The sequence below is a fragment of the Lepidochelys kempii genome, chromosome 2 (genome assembly GCF_965140285.1).
Source record: "Lepidochelys kempii isolate rLepKem1 chromosome 2, rLepKem1.hap1, whole genome shotgun sequence".
In the NCBI taxonomy this organism is placed as follows: domain Eukaryota; kingdom Metazoa; phylum Chordata; order Testudines; family Cheloniidae; genus Lepidochelys; species Lepidochelys kempii.
In genome coordinates this window covers 194,763,878-194,791,602 of record NC_136381.1, presented here as the reverse complement: position 1 = coordinate 194,791,602, position 27,725 = coordinate 194,763,878, and the positions used below count along the sequence as shown (strand labels likewise).

Here is a 27,725-nt window from a genome sequence, read left to right as displayed (position 1 = left end):
CCTATTTGAAATACAGGAATAAAGAGAATGGCGTTTGTTCCCAGAAAAAATGGTTACCTACCTTTCATAACTGTTGTTCTTCAAGATGTGTTGCTCATGTCCATTCCAAGTAGATCTCTGTGCACACGTGCACAGTCGTTGGAAGGTTTTTCCCTAGCGGTACCCATTGGGTCAGCTGTAGAGCTGCCTGGAGCAGTGCCTTTATGGCACTGTATATAGGTCCCTGATGACCCGCCGCCTCTTCAGTTCTATCTTGCTGGATACTCTAAGAGAGGGAAGGCGCAGGGGGTGGGGGTGAGTGTCCTTGGAATGGACATGAACAGCACATCTCAAAGAACAAGTTACGAAAGGTAGGTAACTGTTTTTTCTTCAAGTGATTGCTCATGTCAATTCCAAGTAGGTGACTCCCAAGCAGTCCTCTGGAGAAGTCAGAGTTCACCAACTTGCAGACTGAAGCACTGCTCTACCAAATGCGGCATTGTCTCTAGCCTGCTGAGTGATGGTGTAGTGCAACATAAAGGTGTGAATCAACAACCACGTTACAGCCCTGCAGATGTCCTGAATGGGGGCCTGAGCCAGGAACATGGCAGAGGAAGTTTCCACTCTTGTAGAGTGCGCTGTCAATGGTGGAGCCGGAATGTTTGCCAAGTCATAGTACATCCTGATACAGGCTGTGACCCAAGAGGAGATTCTTTGGGATGAAACAGGAAGACCTTTCATCCTCTCAGCAATGGCCACGAAGAGCTGCGTCGACCTTCTAAACGGCTTTGTCCGCTCAATGTAAAAAGCTAGCATGCATCTAACATACAGGGAATGGAGCATGCGTTCCCTGTTATCAGCATGTGGTTTGAGGCAGAACACCGCCAGAAAGATGTCCTGATTCACATGAAATTGCGAGACTACCTTTGGGAGGAAAGCTGGGTGTTGTCATAACTGCACCTTGTCCTTATAAAACACGGAATAAAGGGGCTCGGACGTCAGAGGCTTGAGCTCAGACACTCTTCTGGCCAATATTATAGCCACTAGGAACGCTACTTTCCACAAAAGGTAAAGGAGAGAACAAATTACCAGAGGCTCGAAGGGAGGGCCCATCAGCCTAGAGAGCACCAAATTGAGAACCCATGGGGGGATTGGTTGCTTGAAGGTACAGTCTCTCTACACCCTTGAGAGAAGGGCCAATGATAGGGCTAGCAAACACTGAAGTGGTCCACTGCACCGGGGTGGAAAGCTGAAATCACAGCCAGGTGAATCTTTATTGACGATACTGCCAACCCCTGCTGCTTTTAACAGGAGTAAATAGTCCAGGATGAAGGGAATTGAGGTCTGCAATGGAGGAGTGCCCTTCTGAAGTGACCAAATGGAAAACCTCTTCCACTTAGCCAGATAAGTGGCATGAGTGGAAGGCTTTCTGCTGTTGAGGAGAACCTCCCTAACTGAGTCTGAGCATGCAAGCTCCAACAGGTTTAGCCATGGAGTTTCCATGCCGTGAGGTGGACAGACTCCATGTTTGGGTGCTAGAGGCGGCCGTGGTCCTGGGTGATCAAGTCCGGAACCAGGAGCGGAGTTATAAGTGTGTCCACAGACAGGTCCAGCAGTGCTGATGCGGCCACGGCAGAGCTATCAAGATTAATGACGCTTTGTCCTGTCAGACCTTGATGAGGATGAGACCTTTGTGGATGAGACAGAACGGTGGGAATGCATACAGCAGGCACCCTTTTCAGAAAAGGAGGAAGGCGTCCATGAGCAAGCCTTCACTGTGATTCGGGAAGGAGCAGAACTGCTGACACTTCCGTTGTGTCCTGTTCATGAGACAACAGGGAGAGCCCCATCTTTGGAAAATACTGATGGCAACATCCGGGCGAAGAGACCAAACATGGCCGTGAAAGGACCTGCTGAGGTGGTCAGCTAGTTCGTTCTGTGAACCCAGAAGGTACGAGGCCTCCAATTGTAGTGAGCAGGCAATGCAAAATTCCCACAGCTTGAGGGCTTCCTGACACAGGGGGGAGGAGCGAGCACCATCCTGTCTGTTTATATAAACATCGCTGTGGTGTTGTCCGTCAATACTGACGCACATCTGCCCTGAAAATGGGTTTGAAATGTATGGCAAGAAAGGCACACTGCACGCAGCTCCTTGATGTTGATAATGCAGCAAAAGTTCTGCCTGGGACCATAGACCTTGAGTCCTGAGGTCGCCTAAGTGCACCTCCCACCCCATCTGTCAAGGTTCCTTTCTCACTCTGAACTCTACAGATACAGCAGGGGGACCTGCTTGAAAACCCCCTAAGCTTATTTTTACCAGCTTAGGTTAAAACTTCCCCAAGGTACAAACTATTTTATCTTTTGCCCTTGGATTTATTTGCTGCCACCACCAAGCGTCTAACAGCTATATAACAGGGAAAGAGCTCACTTGGAAACGTCTTCCCCCCCCAAACCCTACACCCCCTTTCCTGGGGAAGGCTTAATAAAAATCCTCACCAATTTGCATAGGGGAACACAGACCCAAATCCTTGGATCTTAAGAACAATGAAAAAGCAATCAGGTTCTTAAAAGAAGAATTTTAATAGAAGTAAAAAAATCACCTCTGTAAAATCAGGATGGTAAATACCTGATTCGAAACAGAGAATCCCTCTAGCCAAAACCTTAAGTTACAAAAAGACAAAAACAGGAATATACATTCCATTCAGCACAGCTTATTTTCTCAGCCATTTAAACAAAACAGAATCTAATGCATATCTAACTAGATTACTTACTAAGTTCTAAGACTCCATTCCTTTTCTGTTCCCGGCAAAAGCATCACACAGACAGAGAGAACCTTTGTTTTGTTGGATCATATTAAAGAAGTTCTGTATTAAAATCACAAATGAGTTTGATTCCCCATTGTTTAAATTCCAGGGTATTACTAATTAAGAGGTCTCTTGGTTTTTGGTACTGTTTCTCTCCCTTTATGTGTGAAACTTGCAAGTTGCTAGTTGTTTTAGTACATTCTAAGACAGAGCCTGTTCTCAAAGCAATTCTTTGTAACAACAACTATTCATATAGAGAGAGACTCAAAGGAATACTCTGTAACAATAGAAACAGCACCCAGACACTCCCCGCCCTTTTGCTGTATTCATCTCGCTTTGTTAACAATTGTGATTAAAATAGAGATAGAGGATGTATGTGGATGGATGCTTGGTGTGGATAATAACTGAATGATCAGGGAGGTGCCAGCCTAAGAATGCAGTGTCCATTGGCTGAAGAAGGCGTCAAGTGGAAATAACCAGAGGACCCCTGGAGGACAGACTGGAATCTACTCAACAGCCTCAAGAATGGGAGAACCAAAGAACAAGATAACATCTGGCAGCATGGAGCCTTCAGGAATGTGACATCTGCTGACTGATTCAACAACAGCATGATGAAGCAATTCCCACAGACTGGCATAGGAAGTAATTCCTATAAAAATGGACTCTAGAAGCTGAGAACTTTGGAGTCTGATTCTGCAAACCAACTTCCAGGAGCATCAGATGTGCATCTGACAAGGCCCTGCTCCCTCCTCATGTCCAGGCCACCTGGCCAGTGGCTTGGCATGAGCAACTCTAAGGCTGGTAACTATGATAACAACCTTGCAGAACCTGTGTGTGTATGAATGAATGTGTGAATAAATATGGAATGGAATGTTATAGCTATAAACTAACTGCTTACTATGATTCTTTTTGTATTCACAATAAATGTGGTATTTTGCCTTTCCCCCTTTAATAAGATCCTTCTGGTTTTTATTTTATTGGTGTAACAGTTTCTCCCCCCCCGCAGCTTTGAAACTATCTTGTCTCCCCATTGGTCATTTTGGTCAGGTGCCAGCGAGGTTATCCTAGCTTCTTAACCCTTTATAGGTGAAAGGGTTTTTCCTCTGGCCAGGAGAGATTTTAAAGGTGTTTACCCTTCCCTTTATATTTATGACACCATTGCTGAAACATCCTTGACTAGTGACAGCGTCAGCTGAGGTTTGGAGAAGGGTATTACTGCACATAGTGTTTGTGGGTCAAGCCACCACCAGAGGGACTCGAGAACCTGAGGGGTAAGCATGTCCAGATGGTCTCGGTTCAGCCTGTAGACCTGGGCCAGCCAACCCTGAAGGGGACAAAGCTGCAGTCTGGCGTGCTGTACCACATATGTGCAAGCAGCCATATGTTCCAGTAATTTTAGGCAATCCCGCACCATTGTGGTGGGGAATCTCCTGACACTCATGGCAAGGAAATGAGTTTCCGGAAGAAAAGCCCTGGCCTGGGTGGAGTCTAGCAGGGCTCTGATAAACTCTATCCTCTAAGTGGGGGTTATAGTTGACTTTGCCATGTTCAGAATGAGGCCAAGCCCGAGGAATGTCATGAGCACCAGACTCTCATGGGCCTCCACTTGGGCCTGAGATTGACCCTTGATTAGCCAGTTGTCCAGGTAGGGAAATACCTGCACCTGCTGCTTCCGTAGGAATGCTGCCATGACTGCCATGCACTTGGTGAATACCCGAGGGGTGCTGAGAGGCCGAAGGGGAGGACCATGAACCAGTAGTGGGTGGTGTTTACCATGAATCTAAGAAATCTTCTGTGGGATGGAATTACGGAGATGTGAAAATATGTGTCCTTCAAGTCTAGGGCGGCGTACCAGTACCCCAGATCCAGAGAGGGGATGATGGACGCCAGGGAGACCATGCGGAACTTCAGCTTCTTCATGAATCTGCTGAGGTTTCGCAGGTCTAAAATAGGCCTGAACCCACCCTTGGCCTTGGGAATTAGGAAATAACGGGAGAGAAACCCTTGCCCCTGAATTCCAGAGGGATCTCCTCTACTGCCCCGAGATGTAGGAGCACTTGCACCTCCTGCACTAGAAGTTGCTTGTGAGAAAGGTCCCTGAAGAGGGATGGGGCGGGTGGGTTGAGAATATCCCAATTCTGCCATGCTCAGGACCCACCGGTTTGAGGTTATTTGGGCCAAACCACGGTAGAAAAGAGACAGACTGTTCACAAAAGGTGGGAAAGGATCCGGGACGTGGACTGGTGCATTGCCCCTGGGCACACCTTCAAAAGTTTTACTGAAGCCGGAGACTGCCTCGTCAAGCCTTTGCCCTGGTTCGAGGATGACTGAGGAGGCCTTTGCCTATTACTCATACCCCATTTCCTGCTATAGTCCTATCTCTGCTGAGAGGGGTAGAAGCGAGGCTGGGGCTGAGGCTTAAAATGCTTCCTCTGTGGGGCTGGCATGTGGAGGCCCACTGACTTTAAGGTTGCCCTAGAGTCTTTTAAGCTATGAAGCCTAGAATCCATCTTTTCTGCGAACAGACCTGAGCTGTCAAAGGGCAAGTCCTGAACGGTCTGCTGTACCTCTGGTGGGAGGCCTGACACCTGCAGCCACAAGCTTCAGCACATAACAATGGCAGTGGACATTGTGCGGGTGGCCAAGTTCACCGCAGCTTGCAAGGAAGTCCTTGCAATCGCCTTACCCTCGTTGATAACAACTCCAAAGCTGGAACGGGAACCTGTTGGCAGGAGCTCCTAAAACTTGGACAGAGAGTTCCAAGAATTAAAATGATAGCAGCTGAGCACCCGCTTGCTGATTAGCAATTTGAAGCTGGAGCCCCCCCGATGGAATAGACCTTACGGCCAAAGAGGTCCAGCTTCTTTGCCTCTTTGGATTTTGGCGGAGGGCCTTGCTGTCCTTGCCTTTTCTTGGTGTTGGCCACGTACACTATCAACATACCCGATTGAGGGTGGATGAAGAGGTATTCATACCCCTTGGAGGGTACAAAGTATTTTCTTTCTACCCCTTGCAGTGGGCAGAATAGAGGCGGGAGTTTGGCAGAGGATCTTTGTGATATTACGAATGGACTTGATCAAGGAAAAGGCCACCCTTGACAGCCCTTCTGGCGTCAGAATATCCACCATGGGATCTGTCTTCTGACACCTCCTCTGCATGAAGACCTAGGTTTTGAGCTACTCTTCTAAGCAGCTCTTGATAAGCCCTATTGTCCATGGCTGGCAAAGAGGCAGACAAGCCTGCTACTGCCTTGTCTGGGGAAGAAGATGAAGATGCCCCTATGGGCACAGGTTCCTCCTGACCCTCCAATTCATGGGGTTCCTCCCTACCATGATGCAGTCTATATGGTGGCAGGCATGGTGCCAGCTGTCAACTGTGGTGCCGGGTTGGGTGTCAGGTTCCGATCCTTTTGGAGGTTCCCTTACCATTGAGGAAGATGGGGGCCCCCGCCTGTCTGAGGCAACAGACAAGAACCTGGAGCTTCGGAGCCTGCCATTGAGAAGGCCAGAGTATCATAGGGACCTGGTGTGCCTCCTCCCGCTGGGAACGAGAATGGTGCTGGCTCTACCTGGAGATATATGACTCCAATTCCAAAGTGGAGTCCGACCTTGAGGACCACGGGGGTGCTGTGAGGGATGGTGCTGTAGAGCGGTGCCAAGGAGAATGGTGCCCCGGTGAGGGGGACCATTGCCAAAGCATGGCCGGGTTGCCCTTGGAGAGAATTGTCCCCTTGTGCAGTGCCGGCACTGGTTCCGGTGCCATAGACTGCTGGGCCGTCTCCTCTATAAGGTCCCTTGTGGCCTCAAATGTATCTGGGGTAGATGGCATATCCAACTCCCTCACCTGGCTCTCCCACGCCAGGGAGTCCAATAGGACTCAACGGTCCTGCCTGAGTGACCAGAGTCAATAGTGCCAGTTTCGCCTGAGCTGAATGTCCCAGCACAGGATGCACTCTGCGGGCCCCATTGTGCTCCACGGCTTTAACTGTTGGAGAAGCCCCCTCTTGGCTCTTCTTTGCTTCTTATGCGGCACCAGTGAATGTGACCAGTGCCGAGAGATAGCCAAAGTTGTCTTTCATGATGGAGAGTGTTCGTGCTGCAAGTCTCTGGGTTCCGGGTCCTTTGCTGGTGCCGCGGCCTCCCTTACTGGGCCAGTGCGTGCCAAACTGAAGTGCTGGGTTTCGGCACCAACACAGGCTCTGACGGCTAGGGGTGAAGAGCCAACTCCATAAGGAGAAGTTTAAGTCTGAAATCCCTCTCCTTTTATTTTCTTGGGTGGAAGCTCCTGTAGATCCTACACTTATCAGTCTGATGGGCTTCCCCCACACACTTTAAGCAGGAGTTGTGAGAATCTCCCCAGGCATAGGCTTCTGACAGGACCCCCACGCTTAGAAGCCTTGAGACTGAGGCATTCCCTGATCCCCAAAAGGGAAAGCATGGGGGGGCGGTGAAAGCCCCCAACAAAGACTTAACTACTAACTACACTAAAAGTCTAACAATACTATGCTAATAAAACTATTTACAAAACAAAAAAAAGAGGATGCTAGGGAATCACTTGCCCAAGGCAAGAGAGTAAAAGAAGCTCCAATGACTGTCACTACCAGTAAGAAGGAACTGAAGAAGCGGCGGGTTGGCAGGGCCCTGCATACACCACCATAAAGGCGCCACTCTGGGGGGGGGGAGGTTTCCACAGCCTACCCAACAGGTACCGCTAGGGGAAAAATCTTTGGACAACTGTGCAAGTGGCGCACACACACCTACTTGGAATTGACATGAGCAATCACTCGAAGAAGAACTGAAGGTGCTGTTCTTAGACTCTCTGCATTCAGCCTTGTTATGCACAGATAGAGTGATCTCTCTTTCAACAGCAGACTGTCATTTATTATTCCTGTCAATAGCCTGATTCAGAATATTGCTTAAAATACAAATATCTTCACTGGTTTTCAAAAGCAACAGGTTTATCTACTTTCTACATTCAATGATATATGCTTAAACTCAAGGAGGGCAATTATGCTCCCAACTGGAACCAATATGCAAATTCAATGCTCCTACCAATCTCATCAAATTAGCAATGATTCCCTTTTAATATAACCAAAATAATACATTGTGGGGATAAATTAATGCCTGACATCTGAAACTTCAAATTACCAGGAATACTGATTTGTTGATATGTTCAATAGCAATTACATCACCATCCTCCATTCCTAATACAAACCAAATGCATATATAGTGCTCACATGTTGCATAACCCATGAGAATTATAGAAACCTGGTTTCCTACTACAGAAGTATACAATACTGTGTACCACACAGTGCTCTTACCTTGTGATTTGGCTATTACAGCACTTCAACTAATCTAGGTAATTTTTTTTAATGAAAAAAATTCAAGAAGGGTAATGTAATGATTATCATTCATAATAGACAAGGAAAGGAAGTTTGATGGAAAACAAATCAAAATCCACTGCAAATTCTGTTAACTAGAAAAGTTTTTAACCCTTGTGCATGGCAGTCACTGTAGTATGTATGTATTTGTGGCATGTCTAAGGTGCTTAACTCTGGAATTCAAGCATTGCATAGTACTAGGACCAAGGTGCCAGATAAATATTTAAAGATTATGAAGGAATTTTCAGTTAAGAGCTCTGCTCTCTGATGTGTGGATCAGGTGCTCTTCATAAGTGTTTTACATCCTCATCTTTTCCTCCCACCTTATTTTTCCTTTCATGAGGAATGCAAGATTATGATGTCATTGTAAGACGACTTCTGAAGAGGTATATCTCACATCATGGCTTAAACATAGTTAGACTCTAAGATTCAGCAGGTAGTCCTATAGTTTAGGGCCTTCTATTCTGGATGCCCTGCCTTCTATTAGGTGGGTTTTCTACCCTTGTCACACTCAGATTCACTACCTCCAATGAATTTAGTGTCTTGGTGGGTTACAACAGAGAAATTGTCTGTAAAAGAACAAGCTGGAGTAGGGCAAAGGGTCTTAAAGATTAGGACCACAATCTTGGATTGGAACTGAAGTTAAATGGGGAGCAAATGGGACACTGACATTTGTTGTTGCTGGTCTTTCCTCCATAGGAGGCAGGCAGCTGTATGTTGCATGAATCAGAACTTCTAAGTGGCCTTCTTCTTTAGCCCTAGGTAAAGCAAGTCACAGTACTCAAACTGGGAGATGAAAGAGTGGAGCACAACTGTCTGGTCCGCATCTGAGAGGAACTGGCACACTCTCCTTCCCAGCAGAAGGGGGAAGACAATCTTTCTTTTTACTATTGCTGTGTGTGTCTAGGAGCACTGGTAAACCCAACTTGAGCCCACCACAGTGCACTAGTTTGATAACTGGTGTTCAAAAACTCTCAATAGTGGATGGGGATAGAGGTCTCCGATATAGAAAGACACTGAAAAAGAAGAGACAGATTGAGCTTTGAGAGAACTCTTGGAAATGTAAAGCAGTTACCATTCACAATTCTCTCAGAAATATCAGACAGGAATGAATCAAGCCAGCTTCGTGCTTCATCATCTATTCCAGCTGTCTCATATGTGAGGCCATTTCAAACAATGCTGTAAAATCAGCAGCTGCAGTGTGCGTTCTCTCACCAGAGGTTGGCTGAAATGCTTGTGTAGTACTCTCATGCTCCTGTTCAGTATGAAGCTGCTTCATGCTGATGAAGTGCTATGAAGTGTCAGTAACCTGAGCCCCTCAAAATAGGAGAGATTTTGATTCTTCATCATGACATTAACTGGGGTGCATTAAAGGTTCTCCCCTCCTATTTAACAAGAAACCTCCATCCACTATTTCCTTAAATTCTTGCTCAAATGCACACCAGCTTTGGGGACAGTTCTTTAAAAACCACAGTATTACTGTTAGTGCAAATAACAGATACTACAAAATAAAATACGTATTAATAAAAAAAATCACATTGCTGCTCTTATTTATAATTCGTTAACCATTATCACTCCAAATAGGCCCCTTTTGGAATCGTTTTTTGCATAAGACATGAATCGTATTAATTGTAAGTGAATATAAAAAGTATATTCTTGTTAAGGAATGATACACCATGACAAATCAAAAGCTGTCATACAATTGTTTCAGACAAAAACAACAAAATTTATTAGGCTCCTTGGAGGCTCTATTTCAATTAAACTCATTATCTTCCTGGTAGCACCATAATCTTAGCTCTCAGCACTAAGTAATGTAGATCTTGTAGAGCTTTAGGTATTTGTTATGTTACCTCCTATTCTAGGAGGTGCTTGAATCTGAATTGTGGTATTGTCAGATAAAAAGTTCTCAGTTTACATTAACGTTTTAAAAAGGTAAACTGAACCACTTGCTATTAAAGAAAAATAGTTTGAAATCCAAAGTCATTTAAGACAAAGACAATCTACAAATATCCATAACATTAAAGCCCCATTGACACATCACTTTATAACAAAGATGGTCTTCTTACTGGAGGTTAGCCATCCTTGTCTACAATTTTGCTTTGACTAAAAGAACATATTTTCATATTCTTAATAGCCTTCAAAGTAAAAGTAACTAATATTCCTTTATGACTGACAAAACATTGCTACACTCTAGGACTTTAAAGAAATAAAACCAGCTACTACACTAACAAAAACAAACGGATTAAGTACTATATATTTTGTATGGTTAGTTCTGAAATTTGTTTCCAAAAACTAAATGCTCATACTGTACCTGAATTTCAGCTATTGCCAAATTTAAGTCACAAAGCCAGTTCTTTTTAAATTTTCTTGCCTGGAACCTTCAACAAGAGAAAATTGTTAATTATAGTTACCTGTTTAAGATTATAGTACTTTGTATTATCACTTAAAAAAAAAAGCACTGTTTTCAGTCCTAGATCATTACCTTTTTAACCCTCCAGCACCATGGATTTACATACACCGCTCAAGAGGGAAAAGACAAATATATTTAATCATATTAACAATGTTATTTGTGCTTCAACAGTGTACTATTGTAATGAATACTACACAAATCATTTTCAACAAATATTTTACTAGACTACGTATCATATTTCTCATAAATATTATTCTAGTGAGAAAATTATTTCCACAGAAAAAGGCACTCACTTGCAATAGAAAAGATTTATCTTAATGTAACTATTAATGAAAAGGCAGTGATAAGACAAAATGTAAACTGAGTTTCGCATATCCCACTAAGTTCTATAACTATGTCAAATTACACGAAGTGTGAACTAGTGAACAGAGCAAGAGCCTGGTTGTAAGGTGTTTTTTTCTGGCTCTGCAACTGACATTCTGTGACACCGTGCACAGCATACTTAATTGTGCATCAGCTTCCTTATCTGTAAAAATGATACAACCTACCTCACATAGGTGTTGCAAATAATTTAAAACACTGAGTTCATTAGATGATTTTTCCAGGGTCACACCATAATTTGTGCATGCTATTCCCAGCTGTGCTACTCAGATTTAATAATCATGAATGCTGTGGAAAATCTAATAAATAAACAAAAATCCTGGCCTTCTGATTCCCATTACTTGGCGTTAGCACTCTCCATTAAACTGGCAGCCCTTTTAATATCATGAAAATGTAGTTATTGAATAATTAAACTTCTAATTTTTGTAGAAAGTGTATAAAACATGCACCTTTTTACCATGCTTTCTAATTAGCAACAAATCCAAAAAATGGAATGTACTTTGTCTGTTCTTTACATAATTTTGTATTAAATGAAAACCAGAAGAAACCATTAAATATATTTTGCACATTAACTGTAAAATAACTCCCTAAACTAAATACGCACCTTGATTTCATGTTCAAAACAACATTAATTTCTTGACTGGAAACTTGCAGTTGGTGAAGGAACTTAATAATACAGTTAAAATGTTCATGCTCAAAAACCATCCCAGCATCAAAAAGCTGTAGCATCAAAAGAAAAAATGCAGATATACATACAAATTAGCATCTCTGAAATATTTCCAGAACCAAGCACAATGGAGGCTATAAAATATAGCATAAGAAATAAAGGTGGGAGAGAAGAGTTTAAAAAAATAAGAGATAAAGAGAAACCTGTACAAAGAACCTAGCTACATTAGAGAAAAGATGCTTGTTTTAATTCAATCTTTAAAAGTAGGCAAAATCTTTTTGTGAAACTGCCATACAGGAGGAGACAATGGAAAAAAGTCATACCTTACAAAAGATATCTATTAATGAAGGCACAGCATCTCTTATATTCATGGAAGCCACATGCTCAAACACCTTCAGGACTACATCAACAGCTGGCTAAATAAAAAAAAATAGTATTTTAAAAAAATTCTAACAGTTTTATCATTTGTCTCCAATTTGTAAAGATTTTAGAGTTTTCAATAATAGTAGTTTATGAGTTGCCTTATGCAGAGTTTTGTTTTTCAGAACTGAGCCCACGTAAACAAAACAGAAAACTTAGTACAGTTAACTTCATGAGTTTTAGGAGAATTATGATCCCATGAATCCAATAGACTTTCAAAATGTTTCATGGTCACTTACCAGCATTTTAATCATTACAGCAACATTTAACAACTGAAATACTTCTTTCAACAAACAACACTTGATCAAAGAAATGAGAAGATCATTCAGCACTTGTGAATCAAAATGCACACCAGGAGTTACTTCTCTGTAGTAATTCATAAATATCTGGACTGAAAGAAAAAAAATGAAACAGTCAATTCTATTTTCAGGTATCTGAAATTCTTAAATATTTAAACAACTTATTTTCTGAAACTGAAGTTATTTAATACAGGCACTATATTAAAATACAAAAGTGAAAACAAAATATTTTGCAATAAATTCTGAGTTTAGTTGTGATAATGGGAGCCAGACTGACTCAGATTCCTGAATTATCCATAAAACAGATACTGTAAAAGGATCAGCAGTACTATACTATATTGTCATGCAGACGAGCCTCTACCATGCACTGGAGAACACTTAAGAGAAGGTAGAGTTCAACCTCCATATCCATTTAGTGACTGGCAACTCTACTGAGACAGATGAGAAAGATACAGTGCAAACTGAGATGGTGGTTATGTCATGTCAACACCTGTCCACTAACTGGACCTATTTCACACAGGCCACACAAGTGTCAGACAGCAATCACTTTTTGTCAATCCCCAAATCAGGTATTAATCAGAGAGAATACTAGAGATTAAAAGATCCATATTCTATTATCAATCCTCAGAGCCATTCAGCTTTGCTCATCATATTTTCATTGATCACAGAAACTATCAATGAAAAAGATATTACTAGAAGATCTATTACTATTCTACAGTAAATTTAGTCCAGCCTCACTGGAAATACAGGGAATCTGACTAGAGCACTTGTTCCAACTGATTTAAAGTGCCCCAAATAATATGGCTTCACCACTTTGGGAAGACAATTTAGCAACACCTCCCATTGTCAGCAAGCATTCCACCTGACATTAAGTTTATGTTTCCTCTCAAAGAAACACTGTCAACTTAAAGTCAGACTTCCATCTGAATACTTTTCATCTACTATTGTAACTAAGATTGCTAAAAATGAAATAGAGAAAAACTGTCAATGCACTTTGTGTCTCAGACAACATTTGGCATTTGTGTGAGCCTTCTACGTAAAAACAGGAAAGAGAAAAACATTTTAACACACAAGACAATGATTTATTTGACCAAAATTGGCAGAGACTTAGAAACATTATATTCCCTGAAACTGCTATTTTTTAAAAACTAAACAGATTTCAAGTTCAATTTGATCCCATTACTCCCAGTTATAATTCTCCTGTTCCTTGTGTACCAATCTTTATGGCCGTAGGCCTGCAACTGAATAATGTGAGCAGAGAATTCCACTGAAGTCAACAGAGCTCTGTATGCATACATAGGTATTTCTATATGGATCTGATTCCAGGATCAGGGCCTAAAATTGCTGTCCATCCTTAGCATTTGCACCCTTCAAATACCTGTACAGTGTTATATTCTTCACACTATCTCAGAAGCCACGCTATGCACATTTAGCTTTTTTAGTCTTCATCAGAAATCCATTCCTTCAACATTCTTATCCCTATTCTTTAAACTCCCTGTTGTGATGTCATGAGATGGAAAAATATAAAAAAACCTAAATGTATCTGGAATCAAATACTAAAATGCCTTAATCATAATTGTATGGTTACTGCTTGGTATCATTACAGGGCAGAGTTAAAGTTGTTTGGGTGCCTTAACTGCAAATTTTAACCTTAACATGTTTGAATTTCTTTTAAATGTAACCTTAACCCTGAATTTCCTAGGTTTGTAATGCTTGGTTTTGGAATGATTACATCCCTGTATTTTTTATCTTTAAGTGTTGATATGCACTCTCAACTTAACTTTATCTTAGCATAGTTTGTCTGGGAATACATTTAGGACCACGTACAGCCATCAATCTACAGCAAAGCTCCCAATGTCAATGAGAGGGTTGCACAAAAAAAGGACCAATCATGATTCTCATGCATTAACTAACTTGTAGTTATCATTACTCATTGTGATTTCACATGACTAGTCTTTCTCTCTGCTCATGGCTCCTGTCCCAGACTTACTTTATAAAACACTGTATTACACATTCATTTTCTGTTATATCATACCTGAACGTTGTAGCAAACTTGATTCATTGATATTTATATACGTCTTAAGTATTGCCATGCAAATCTAGAACATAAGCAGAATCCATTACAACAATGTAAGATGTATTCCAACATAAGAGTAGTCTGAATGTCAATTTTATACTGCAAGTAAGCATTAGGTTGCTTCTGGTTGTTTAAATTACATATGACAATGCATGCATGATAAACTAGTTGGCCTATAGTCAAAGCAGCGCTAAAGCAAGACAGATACTTTCAACTTTAAAAGGTTTTAAATGGCTGCTTTGGGACCTTTCTGAGGGAACTGTTGGGAATAACTGCATATGTGTATAAATAGACCTATATCAGAATTTCCCAACAGATATTTGCATCAAGCAGGAGAAAAGATTCCCACACAGATATTTGCATCAAGCAGGAAATAAAAAAGGCTACCATGGTATTACCAGAGTTCACTAAAAGGTGAAAACAGGCATTCAGGGAAGGGAACAGAAAAGGGTAGAAAACACAAGTGTGGAAGAAAAGATGTACAGAGACTCCAAGTCAAAAGGATGTCCAGAAATAAAACGGAGACACATGCACATATTACCTTTTTCCCCATAAAGCAATATAAGGTAAGGCATGTAAGGGAGCTCAGAAAATTGATTTGAAGTTATTTCACTAGAGACCAATGCCAGTGATAAAGAGCCTTTTAAAATAATTATTTTGCAAGATTAAAATTAGGTTTTAAAATATTGTCAAGAATTTCATTTGACGATCTTAAAATGCTTTATAACACTAATGAATTTAGCTTTGCAATATAAAAGTATTCCCCTGTAATTTTACAGATGAAGAAACCAAGGCCAGTCAGATTAAAAGGACACTGTCAACTTGAAATCTTGTATGCAGTGTTGTTGTAGCCCTGAGACAAGAAGGCGGGTGAGGCAATATCTTGTATCAGACAGTTTTCCATTGGTGAGGGAGACAAGCTTTCAAGCTCTGTGTAAACTTGAAAGCTTGTCTCTCTCACCAACAGAAGTTGGTCCAATAAGAGATATTACCTCACCCACCTTCGAAAAGAGGAGACTAAGGGGAGATATGATAGAGATATATAAAATCATGAGTGGTGTGGAGAAAGTGAATAAGGAAAAGTTATTTACTTGTTCCCATAATATAAGAACTAGGGGCCACCAAATGAAATTAGTGGGTAGCGGGTTTAAAACAAATAAAAGGAAGTTCTTCTTCACTCAGCGCACAGTCAGCCAGTAGAACTCCTTGCCTGAGGAGGTTGTGAAGGCTAAGACTATAACAGGGTTTAAAAGAGAACTGGAGGTTAAGTCCATTAATGGCGTCCCTAGCATCTGTTTGTCAGAGGGTGGAGATGGATGGTAGGAGAGAGATCACTAGATCATTACCTGTTAGGTTCACTCCCTCTGGGGCACCTGGCATTGGCCACTGTCGGTAGACAGGATACTGGGCTGGATGGACCTTTGGTCTGACCCAGTATGGCCATTCTTATGTTCTCCTTCTCTCTCTCTCTCTAACTTGAAATCTTGTCAGTTAAAAAAAAAGTTTCAGGTACAATTGCCTTTTCAATTTTTGTGGATTTACAACACATTCCCTTATATTTAAATGTCTTTTGCTCCCCTATTGTTCTGTGAAAGACCCAAAAAAGGGAACTGATTGACTATTCCAGCAAATAGTGAGACTAAAAATACATAAGTATGCTATCAAATATACAAAGTGCATTTTTTTTGCTGTATCCTTCATGTTAGACTTGTTTGTTACTTGTAGCAACTATAAGAAACAAAAAATAGACAGTTTAATTTTGAAGTTGACGTGTCCCTTCCAGTACCTTGTCGAAGGTGACACAGTGAGTTAATGTCAGAACCTGAGCAATGACTTAACCATAAGTCAATCTTTCTTCTCTAAAAAAAATGAACATCTGCAGATCAGCAAGGCTGATAGTCAAAGAACCAGACACTCTTAACACTTTAGAATTTTAGTACTCCAATTTATTATAAATAAAACTTATTCAGAACATCAAAAATAATAGTTTGTATTTAATTTTTTTAGTAGCTATTAGTACCACCTTTTGTTAAGGCATAAAAAGTTCCCTTTTGGAAAAAATTCACATGGGATCTTTTACTGTTAGAAAAAATGCAATGTCACTTGGCAGTGGATGAGCTAATTTAACCCAATCTAAAAATCCAGGTGGCTGAGGGCATTTAAAACGAATTTTAGCACAGGCGGAAAGTATGTAAATTAATTTGCTTTCTTTTGGAATCTATTTTCATCCTCCTTTGGACTGATGCCCAAAAATACCAAGACTGCATCTGGAGCAATCATTGTTCCAAATATTAGTGAAATTGCTTGGAAAATCCAGTTGCAGAAAGGTTTAATCATGGGACAAGTCCACATTACATGCATAAAAGAGCCTAATTGTGAGCCTCATTTCCAGCTTGCATGAGACTTTCCTTGATTTAATTGTCTCAATTTACAAGGGGTATAATTGAATCTATGGACCATGTAAAAATAGGAAAGTCTAAATTTAGAGTTAATTGTAATAAATTTAGATGGGAGAGGATATATAAACTTAAATTTCTATGGAGAATTTAGTCCAAACCTGCCTCTATGACATAGTTTTATTGAATGATGGACAGGGACAGTAGCTTTTGGCATCTGAAAATGCAATGGATTTTAAAATCCTTGATTCCTGTATGAAAGTGTTTCAATTAAGTCATTAATTTGTAGAAAACAGACAGTTTCAGAAAGAGCCACATCAACTTTAATTCGAAAAAAGTTGAGAAGATATACTTTTCCATGCATGAGTAATTTTGAGGAGATCAATATGCAGGAGTCCAGAAGAATTTTAATGACAACGCTGGATTCTAGACTAGGAGTTGATGTATCCATCAGAAAAGTAGGTCAATTGAAGCCTAGAAGTTAGTAACATTTAAAAATCAGAGTGTGACAATCTTCTGATTTGAAGTGGGATTGGAAATCATGCTGTTTATTAAAGGCTCCTGTTGATTCCACATATAGTTTCCCTTACACAGGGCTTAATTTTATGAAAAAGAAGCCAACATGATTGTGTTTCATATGGGAACAACTGATTAGCATGGAAGATCTCTAAGGATCACCACCCATACAATGATCCACTACATTAAAAAAAAACAAAAAAAAAACCAGCAGCACATATGAATTCATTTAAAGCACTACATTAGGATGAGGATTCAATGAAGAATGTGTTAGACTGAAGCTTCCCTAATTTGTATTCACTGTGTTTTCACTTGAAGGTTCATAGATCGATACAGATGACCATAACTGGAAGGACAGAATAATAAAGGCAGCAGTAATTTGCAGGAGACATTTCTCTTAACAGATGCAAAATAAAGACCCAATCAAGTTACAGGGCAAGACAAAGAAAGGGCACTACTTTGTGGCATAAAGTCAGGAAACAGTTCTTAAAGTAAAAGACAAAGCAAACCTACAATCATATTTCTAATGAAAAGCTTATGTTTCAAAAGCTACACTGTGCATATCTGTACATTTTCTATGTGACTATAATGGAAAACAGCCATCCATGCCAGAGTTTGAAGTGGCATGTAGACTAAGTTTATGTATTATAGAAATTTCTGTACAGACTATAGATGGGCACAAAGAGGAGTTTATATGTAATACCTGTTCTTGGAAAATATTAATATATTATTTATAATTTGATCAATGCACACAAACAGAATTGAACTGTTTAGAACAAATTGCTTAGCAGTTAAAATATCTCATCAGCAGGTGGTATGCATCTACTGTGCCCAATGACACTTCACAGCCAGTAACTGTCTGCTCCTTTTATAGCAATTGAAACAAAAATGAAAAGTTTCAGAATAGCAAAAGCCCTTCATGACTGTGAGGTATTAAGATAAGAAAGAAATTTTCTTGCTTAGTGACTTTTCTCTTCCAAATATCAAGCTTCACTGTTTCTATCAGTGGGCTTTTCCTTTTGCCCCACTGAACATTAGGTCCACACCAGATCCATCACCAGAGACAGACTGATGGATACTCTACTTGGAAGCCCTGCCCGAAACAATGTTTCTAGGATAGTAATATATTCTAATTGATAAGATTATGCATTCCACTGTATTTAAAAACCTTAATCCTGTATCTGTTACATTTTGTAGACAATGGAAGTGGTCAAATGAGGCCAAGATAATCCATCCAGAATGGATAATTACCCATTTGAAGAAAATATCTGGTAAGCATATTTCTCTCCCCTAAAGGCCAGATTAATTACTTGTAGCAGCAGGATTTTAACAACAATGAGACTCCAAACAAGTATCTAAACAAAACTGCAGCCAGGAAAGTGGGTGGGACTATATGCAGTAGCTTTCTGCCAGTTTCTGTGTCTACTGAAGTCCATATACTTAGAAAAATTTATTGACAGATGACTAGGCAGCCAATTCACAAGTCTCATAGGCAGGAGACTTTTCTGCACAAAATAAGGCTAATCTTGTCTGATAATCAGTTGCTGATTCAAGGGGTTTGATATCTTTAGAATTCTAAGTTTTGATACAGTTTTAACCCTTAAATGAAGAACTTTACAACTTTAATTCTTTTAACTGCTGAATGACAAGCTGAACAGAGAATCTAGCCCTCTCTAGATATGTTCTAACTGCCCTTCATATATCCAGTCAATGTCATTCTTTTTTCATAGCAAATGTTTTATAACACTAGGAAGGAAGCACCACCTTTTAATTAGGAATGAAGACTGGAGCCTATAAGAATGGAAAATTTAATACTAGGACTCCATAGACAAGATTAGTAGTTCAGAAGTTGGTCATAGTGAAGTAGCTGCTACTAAGAAAGTTAACTTAATACAAAGGTAAAATAGCATAGAGGTTCACAAAAAAATTTAGGGCATCCACAAGAGGGTTAAATTTTCCATTGCTTTACTTGCTGGATTTCCTAAGGATTAAGCAATGCCACTACTCTTAATCTTTTCATATAGGACAGTGAGGAAATCAAAATTGGTTTACTTACCCAGCATACTTGAGAAAGCAGAGGCATGTTTGACTATAACTATTTAGGTAGGAAATTTAATATCAAAGGAATTTTGGCAGGTCTGGTTTATAAATTTTTCCTCTTCAATTTACCTCATATCTGATGATATTCTGACTTAATCTATATCTGTCTGTCTATATACTAAAGGCAAAAGTGTGTTTATGACTGCTGAAAATATTCTCTCTCCTTTCAAATTCCAAGCTACCACATGGGGCTTCCCTGGGTTTGATGGCCTTAGAGGATAGTATGCCAGGAGATATTCCCTGATGGGAAGATAAAAAGAAATGTCTTAATGATTAGATCTTAGAACCAAGGTCTGAGAGGCTAGTGTAGTATCTGAGCACATCACCAGCTTTACTGTAATTTGTCTTCACAACACCCCTATGAAATAGGGAAAGAATGGTTACGTGTCCAACAGTACCTCTGGCTCTTCAAGATGTTGTAATCCGTGTGGACCCCACTGTAATCGGGCATGCACCTCATGGATGTGAGCTCAGAATCTTCTGAATAGCAGCATCCATTGGTGCCATGCATGTGCCTGTGTCTCCTTTTGAGGGCAAAAAGAGCAGAGTGGTCTCAACCCTCCCTCAGCAGATCTGTAATTCAAAGCCAATGGTAACAGAACTTCAAAAGCAGGGATGAAGGGTGGGTCCTAGGATTCACACTGACTAACAGTTAGGGAAGGACAAGTAACTTTTCTTCTTTGAGTATGTGTTGATGTGGATCCCACTATAGGTGACTGGCAAGTAGAAACCTCTACACGATGTTGGGGATGAAGAGTATAAGCGGCGTCAGTCGAATAGGGATTGGAGTAACACCCCCACACCTCCAAATCTGGGATCTAATCTCAGAGCTAAATTCAGCACATATTTGACAAACATGAGTAGGCTGCTCCACTTAGTTGCCTTGCAGATTTCAGATATCAGCATATTGTACAGACGGTGACACTTGGGCTCTGGTGGAATGCACTTTGATGGAAGACAGACATCTTATCATCTGTTTGGAAAATCTTTGTGATGAAATGGACTGACCTTTGGAACAGCTCGCTATAGCCACAAATAGACATTTGGACAATCTGAAAAATACTGTTCTGTTGATGTACAAAGAACTCTGGATATGTCCAGGGTGTGGAGCTTTTTCTCCCCCTGTATGGAATGAGGCTTTGGAAAGAATAGAGATAAGCTGACTAATTGGTTTCAGTGGAACTCAGAGACCACCATGGGGATTAAATTTTGTGTGACATTTGAGTACAAACTTGCCCGTATGAAATGAGATAAACAGGGTTCCACCATGTGTGCCTGAATCTTACTCGTTCTACTGGCCAAAGCAATGGTCACTAGAAATACTGTTCTGAGAATAAGATGATGGATGGAGCACCCTTGAAATGGCTTGACAAAGTTCAGGTCCCTACCTGAGTAAGTTCTCCAACTGGCAGGTAAGTGCATTAAGCCTTTAAGGAATTTGGATACGGACAGATGAGAGATGACTGAGAATGGCTGTGTGGAATGCTAGTATTGTTGCCAAATGGACCTACACTGAAAAAGTTCAGAATGTTTTAACTTCAGCAAATAGTCAAGAATCTTCAGTACTGGGACATGCACCACGTCTGGGCTATGTTGGGCCACCCACATAGAGAATCTTTTCCATTTGGAGGCGTGAGTCTTTATTGTGGATAATTTCTTGTTCTGTGCCAGGATTTAATCAATGCATGAGAGACAATCCCTTTCCATAGAGCTCAACAGTCCACAACCAGACTATGAAGTGCAGCAACTTCAAGTCTGGAAGCAACACTTGACCCCAATCCTTCAACAATAGGTCTGGGCAATCTGATGAGTGGTTATGTAGACATCTGTCACTGATCTGTCAGCCAGAACTGCTTCAACCAATAAGCAGCTGTGAGGATGAGCATGGCCTAGTCATCTCTGGCCTTGGCAATCACTCTGGGGATTAGCACAACCAGTGGGAAGGTGTAAAGGAGGCCCCAATTCTACTGTAGAAGGAAGGCATCCGGCAAAGATCCTGGGATCTTGCCTCCTTCAGAACAGAAATTGGAACACTTGGCATTGTTCGTGGTGGTAAAGAATCTATTACCAGTTTCCCCATTGGTGTAATGTAAACTTTGTACAGGGATTTCTGCAATGATCGCTTGTGGGTTGTTGAAAGACTATCTGCTTAAGAAGTCTGACAAGTAGTTCCTGGTACGTGTAGAGCTATTGGGTTTATGCCATGTAGGTAGCATCCAATTCCATAGCTTGATTGCCTCTCTCTAATGGGGGGAAAGGAGGGAGGGGAGCGCGAAGAAGAGAAGAGCAGGTGCCACTGTTGACCTGTGCTAACTGTCATATGATGTATGCTGTCTACACCAGGGGTTAGGTCACCTTATCTACATCACTCAGGGGTGTGGATTTTTCAGACCCCTAAGCAATGTAGACCTGGCCTAAGTGACCTGCCCATGGTCACACAATCTGCGGCACAGCAATGAATTCAAACCAGATCTTCCCAGTACCAGGCTAGAATCCTAACCTACTGGACAACTATCCTTCCTCTGCTAAGCGGAGAGGACCTCATTCCCCTTGTTTATTGCTAAAGGCCATCTAAAAAGGTAATGTGCTATTTCTTAATTACATTAGAGAGCTGAACATGTGGCCATCACTTCCAGTCAGTTTATACTACTGGAGGCTTCTACTGATTGCCACCAGCCATACATTGAGTGGGTGTGATGAACTGGAGCTATATCTGTGCAACTTATGAATTATGATTGATATTATGAAGTTATATTATGAAAAACAGCTATTATGAGCGTCTATCTGTATATGGCTCCACCACGGCTGACAGGGATTGCAGCATGTACACCCCAGACGAATACAAAGAAAAATATTTAAGGTTAACTGTAGTAATTAGACCTGAGAAAGGTTATTAAAAAAAGCAGCTGCATCCTTAGAAAAACCAATTTAGCTGACTCATCTGAAGGGAGGGGGAAGAAAAGAGCAGTGTAAAGTTAGCAGGCAAACAAAAGAGGCCAGGTGACCAGGATGGATTTAAAATGAAGAAACACAAAGGAACAGGGCCTAGACAAGAAGAGGAATCATGGTGGAAGACAGCAAGGTCACAGAAGCTGGGTGAGGAGCTCCAGAAGTGAGAGGTCACCCAGCATGTAGCAGCCTCATGTAGTAGGGAGCCCTGCCTGCTTTCCTGAGCCGAGACAGCTCCAAGGACCCTGGACAAATCAAAGGACAAATCAGCCCAAAGAATGCCCTGGATTGGTGAGGAAATTGAGGCAGGGACATGCATTTCTTGTTTATTGCTTTGTATGATCTGTATTCCCCTGTGCTTTACATGATTGAATATAAAAACACAAAGGTGTTAAACTGTGCGAAGTGTCTGTGTTGACTGCTTCAGAAAAGCTGCATGTCCCTGACAGTGTTAAAATGTAAACCGGAAGTATACCCCTCTTCCAAAGGTATGAAGCTTAAGTAACCGGAGTATTTTGGGGGTCAGCACTGGACCTCCAGGCCTAAGACAGGTGAGCTAAAAAGCCCCAATTCTCAGAAGGGATAGCAGATAGTCAGTGCCAGGAAATGTGTCAGGGAAGCCAAGAGAGGAACCAGTGCTGCAGCCTGCCAGGGCTTTCGAAGCTTAACACTCCAGGGGATGCAGAGTGCACAAGCTTGGCTTCCCCTCACAGTTGTCCTAGTGGGTGGCCAGGATCTGTGAGAATGGCCAAGTGAGATTCCCCACCATTAGAGACTTCATTCAAGGTGACTGATTTTCAGAGATTCAGGGATGGGATAACAAGCTCACAATCCGTTTTGCTGTTCACCACATTAAGAATGAGTTTATTTTGCTGGGAACTTTTAGGCTAGTGAAGGCTGATCTTGACTGCTTGGATGAAGAGAACAAATTCTTTGGAGGGCCTCATGAAACCAGCCTCAAACTAGAATATTATGAGACTGGTATTTCCAAAAGACAGGTTAGACTGTACAATGGGAACAAGACTAACACATTAGTTTGATGCTTAAGTCTTCTCTTTTGACAGAAACACCTTTTGTAATCTCATATCAACTAGTACTGTAGCTGTTTCTGTGATTATTAGCTGACTTGTGAAAATGTTTGTTATCCCTTTATTGCAGGAGAAAGACAGTTGCAGCTATTTCCTAATTTCTAATGGATTAATTTGGAAATCCTCCAAGAAGGGGCAGATATGAATTCCCTTTTTTCTGAGGTCTATCACTATAACCACAAACACTTCGACGAATACTTTGCCAAGTATAGCAAGCCTTATACTAACAGTGGTCTTAGTCGTATCAGAAGTGGAGCTATTTCCTGTGTGAGGTTCTTATTGGAATACATAGATATGCTTACCTCATGTAAATACAGTACAGGTGACTGTTCTGAGAAATGGATGCAAGGGTATACCTTAGAGTTTCTAGTTTGTATTTCAATTTCCTTATAGTATATTTTTGTTCAAGTCCTTTAGACCTAAGTCAGTCTGATCCCCCTAGATTGTACAGGCAGGAAAAAAAAGACAGTAAATTCCTTGACAGCGGGGCTGATTCTATTGCTTTGATCTGCAGCACATATATAATTACTTCCCTGGCTTGAGTGTATTTGGTATATATGGAGTGGGGGAAGGAACTGGTTGTTCCTCTGAAGTTCAAAGGTATAAACCTTGCTCGTATTGTGGAGGCCCCTCTTTATGGGAAATGCAGAAGTTACAGTTTTGAGAAAACAGCTCTGAATCTACCTTCTCTAATCTCAGCTTCACTCTTCTCTGAAACAGTTGTTGTGTCTCTCTGTCAAAGAAGGCAAGTAGGCATTCATTTGGAACCTATACCTTTTAGCCTAGTTTAAAATCCCTTTTCTGTTTCCTGAATGAAGGAAGCTTCCCAACTGAAGCCAACAGAAAAGAACAAGATTATGGCACGTAAAAGGCTGATAGAAATCAAGAGGAGTACAAGTGAACTGAAGGTCCAAATACCCAAAGACATAAAAGGAGAAATTCTGTGTGAGTCAGTGGGTATGTTGGTCTACCAGGGATTAAAGACAGCAATCAAGGGAGATAGGGGAAATGATACATAAAAATCCATTTAGCTTCTCTGCAATCTTACAAATGATACTGGGGAGATATCTATCCGCAGATCTATTCTTTATATGCAACACAAAGAAGGCACTGTCAGACTCAGATGTCAAAGGAGGAAATGTAAAGAAGCTGATAAATTAAAGAAAAACCAAGTACCAGGATCATCTGGTATTCATCCAAGAATTCTGAAGGAATTTAAGAATGAAGTGTCTGAGTTGATAACAAACATATGCTATTTTTGATTAAAATCAGCTAATAACTAGACGCATGGAGGACAGAAAATATTGCACCTATCTCTAAGTAAAGTATGAGGGGATAATTGGTGGGTATTACAGCCCTATTTCAGTATTAGGAAATCTGTTTGAAACCATTGTTTAAATAGAGTTCTAAAACAACTAGATGAGTGGATCTCATGTTTTCCATACCATGCTGTAACTGAAAAGTTTCAGGACGCTTTTCATCCAGCCATAATGGAAGGGAGGGTGGCTGCAACCCCCTAGGTACATAATTTCAGATTCAGAAGCTCTCACCCAGTTTAATATATGATAGGGACACATCAGCACAGTTTATGTGAAGAAAAATTGTGCCCCTTTAATCTGCTCAACTCTTTATGCAAGTCAACAAGATAGCAGACACTGGAAAACCAACTGATATAATTTATTTGGACCTTCCTTATCATTCTCTTGTGAGGAAGGTTTCAAAACTATGGGCTTGTCTTCACTGAAAGTTATCTCGAGTTAGTACACTTGAGCTACTGCATTTGAGCTACCCGAGTGAGAGCTACCAGATGGCAAAACTACACAGATTAGATTAGCAGCACAGAGTGATTGGATTAACAGTGACTGGATTAGTTGCTGATGGATTGCTTATAACAAACTGTTATATCCCCACCACATTATTAGTTTGAGCACCAGCACTACTGGAGTGTCAATCAACCCTCCTGAAGGACCAGCTGGTTTGAATTTAAAGCACCACCTTAGCTTGAACTAAGTTTTTTTTGTGCATGGAGAGGAGCTGAGTTTGGGTTAATGCTCAAGTTATAACTCAAGATAACTGCTGCGAAGACCCACCTTAAGTAACCAATGGTGAGAGGTGAAGTTCAGAAACTGGCAAAAAGAAAACAAAATCTAAATGTTGAATTTTCAACACAGAAAAAGGTTATGGTGGATGCTCCATGTAAGCATACTGTGTACAATGTATTTATTAAGTGATCTGGAAAAGTGAATCGGTAAACTGTGAGGTGGCCAAAATGTGCATCTGAAAAAAATTATTTAGGAAGGTTAGGACCACAGAAGACTGAGGAACTCCAAAGGTACCTAACAAACGGTTAACTAGAAAACATGATGGCAGACTAAATTCAATGTTGATAAATGCAAGGGAATGCATAAATAGTTCAAACTGGTCCCTCCAATGTTGGATTCTGAATTAACTGTAACCACTCAAATAAGAGACATGTTCACTATTATGAACATATCAATGAAAATCTCTAATCAATTTACACTGGTGATCAAATACAAATAGAACATTGGGAAGTATAAGAATGGGATAAAAAATATTGAAAATATGCCGTTTTATAAAAAATGGCACATTCTCACCTGGATACTGTATTCAACTCTGGCCAGCCCATCTCAAGTGGTCTAAGTTCCTGCAAGATTTATTTTCCTTGTTTTTGGGCTCAATCACTTCTTTTGCACTGATTCACTAGTTTTCCCATAAATATACTCTGATGCAACCATGAAGTGCTTGGCCTGGTTATTAGCCTTCAACCAATATCTCCACAAGTACTTCCCTGGCTACCATGTGGGACATGTGCAAAACAATAAGTGATACAATGTTGCCACTAAGGAGATCTTATAGAGAATAGATTTTAAATATTTCGTTATTTTTTAGGACGTCTTGAAATACAGAATCACTAGAAATCATGGTGACTCATGCAAACTAGGTGGAAGCTATGGATACTTGTGAACCTGCCAAGGATGCTTCATAGTTGGGACACAAGGACAGTTCTACTCAGTCTTCCAGTTCTTTGAGGAGGATTATATTATCTGTACATGCCATTGCTACCTATCTTTTGGAGGATGACATAACGTAGATGGCCTTGGAGCGTATACAATTTCTGAGTTTGCTTATCTGGTCTTTTGGGTTTACTGAGGCATTCCCATTAATACATCATTACCTTCTACAGAGCGTGGGCTAACACTATAATTCTATATAATTTTGCTGCAGTCCACTCTCTTGAAAATATGCCGACTCAAGTTCTACAGTCTCTCTAGGGTAACATTTTTTAAAAGAATTGTTAAAAGCACCTGGAAGGAAGAGTTCTCCTGCGTTCCCACTTCGGATTTCTCACCTTCAAAGGTAACTCACACTGAACTCAACTGAATACAAAACATTTTATACAAAATAGAAAGTGTTAAAATTGAGGATTCCCTCTCGCAAATTAAACCCCTTTTACCTTTTCATCTCCCTGTTCAGGAACATGCCAAAACCAACATTCCACTCTCTCACAGCCACGCAATGTACTGAAATAAAATCTGCAATATTTACGGGGCAACTCAATCATCCCAAGGTTCTGCTGGATCAGATGGGAAACCTAAACATCAGATAAATGGAGGGTTACTTGTCTATAACTGGAGGTTCTTCGAGAGGTCCCTGCCTGTATCGTGCACCTGAGTCCAGATATTTTTCGTAAGCACTGTCTGTTGGTCAGCACATTTGCAGTTGTTCTCCTCATGCTCTGACCTGAAGTACTAGGGCAGTGCAGACCGGCACAGTTCCTTCTCCTTCCACAAATCTAACTATGATCTGCAGCAGAAGGGACAGATGATGCGTAGTGGACTACAGATAGGAACCGCACATCTTAAAGAGCCACCTGTTACAGATAAGTAACCTCCATTTCTTCTTCAAGTGCTGGTTCCAATCTGTATTCCACATGTGGGAGATTAGCAAGCAGTAGTCAAACAAGAGGTAGGTGCAAGAATGCAGAAGAGAAACACAAATAAGATGCTTTGCACGTTCCTGTCTTTTTTTCTTACTGATTCTTTTGCTTTTTTGGTTGCTTTTTTTTTTTAGACTTGTTAGCGACTAAGTCTGCTGTGAAAAGTGATATTAGCAAACACATAAATATCACTTTTCACAGCTGTCTAATATTGCTGTCCCTATAGCTGTGTCTGTAGCAGAAGATTGGAACAAAGTGTGATGTTCTGTGATGGTAGCTGCCCTACATATTTCTAGTAGAG

At 40.8% G+C, this 27,725-nt stretch overlaps 1 protein-coding gene across 11 annotated transcripts in view; it reads right to left on the bottom strand.

Annotated features, from left to right (window-relative positions):
* Positions 1-27,725, bottom strand: part of TOPAZ1 (testis and ovary specific TOPAZ 1) — a 99,160-nt gene that overhangs the window by 34,665 nt on the left and 36,770 nt on the right. For 6 of the 11 annotated variants that reach the window (XM_073333336.2, XM_073333333.2, XM_073333337.2 and 3 more), the window contains 6 exons: positions 26,942-27,079; positions 14,376-14,439; positions 12,281-12,432; positions 11,945-12,037; positions 11,559-11,674; positions 10,475-10,541 (listed from right to left, as the gene is read on the bottom strand). In XM_073333336.2, the coding sequence (XP_073189437.2) occupies positions 10,475-10,541; positions 11,559-11,674; positions 11,945-12,037; positions 12,281-12,432; positions 14,376-14,439; positions 26,942-27,079 (630 nt within the window). Of the gene's footprint in view, positions 1-10,474; positions 10,542-10,645; positions 10,684-11,558; positions 11,675-11,944; positions 12,038-12,280; positions 12,433-14,375; positions 14,440-26,941; positions 27,080-27,725 lie in introns of all 11 variants that reach the window. The other 5 variants (XM_073333343.2, XM_073333344.2, XM_073333341.2 and 2 more) reach the window with 3 other exon arrangements.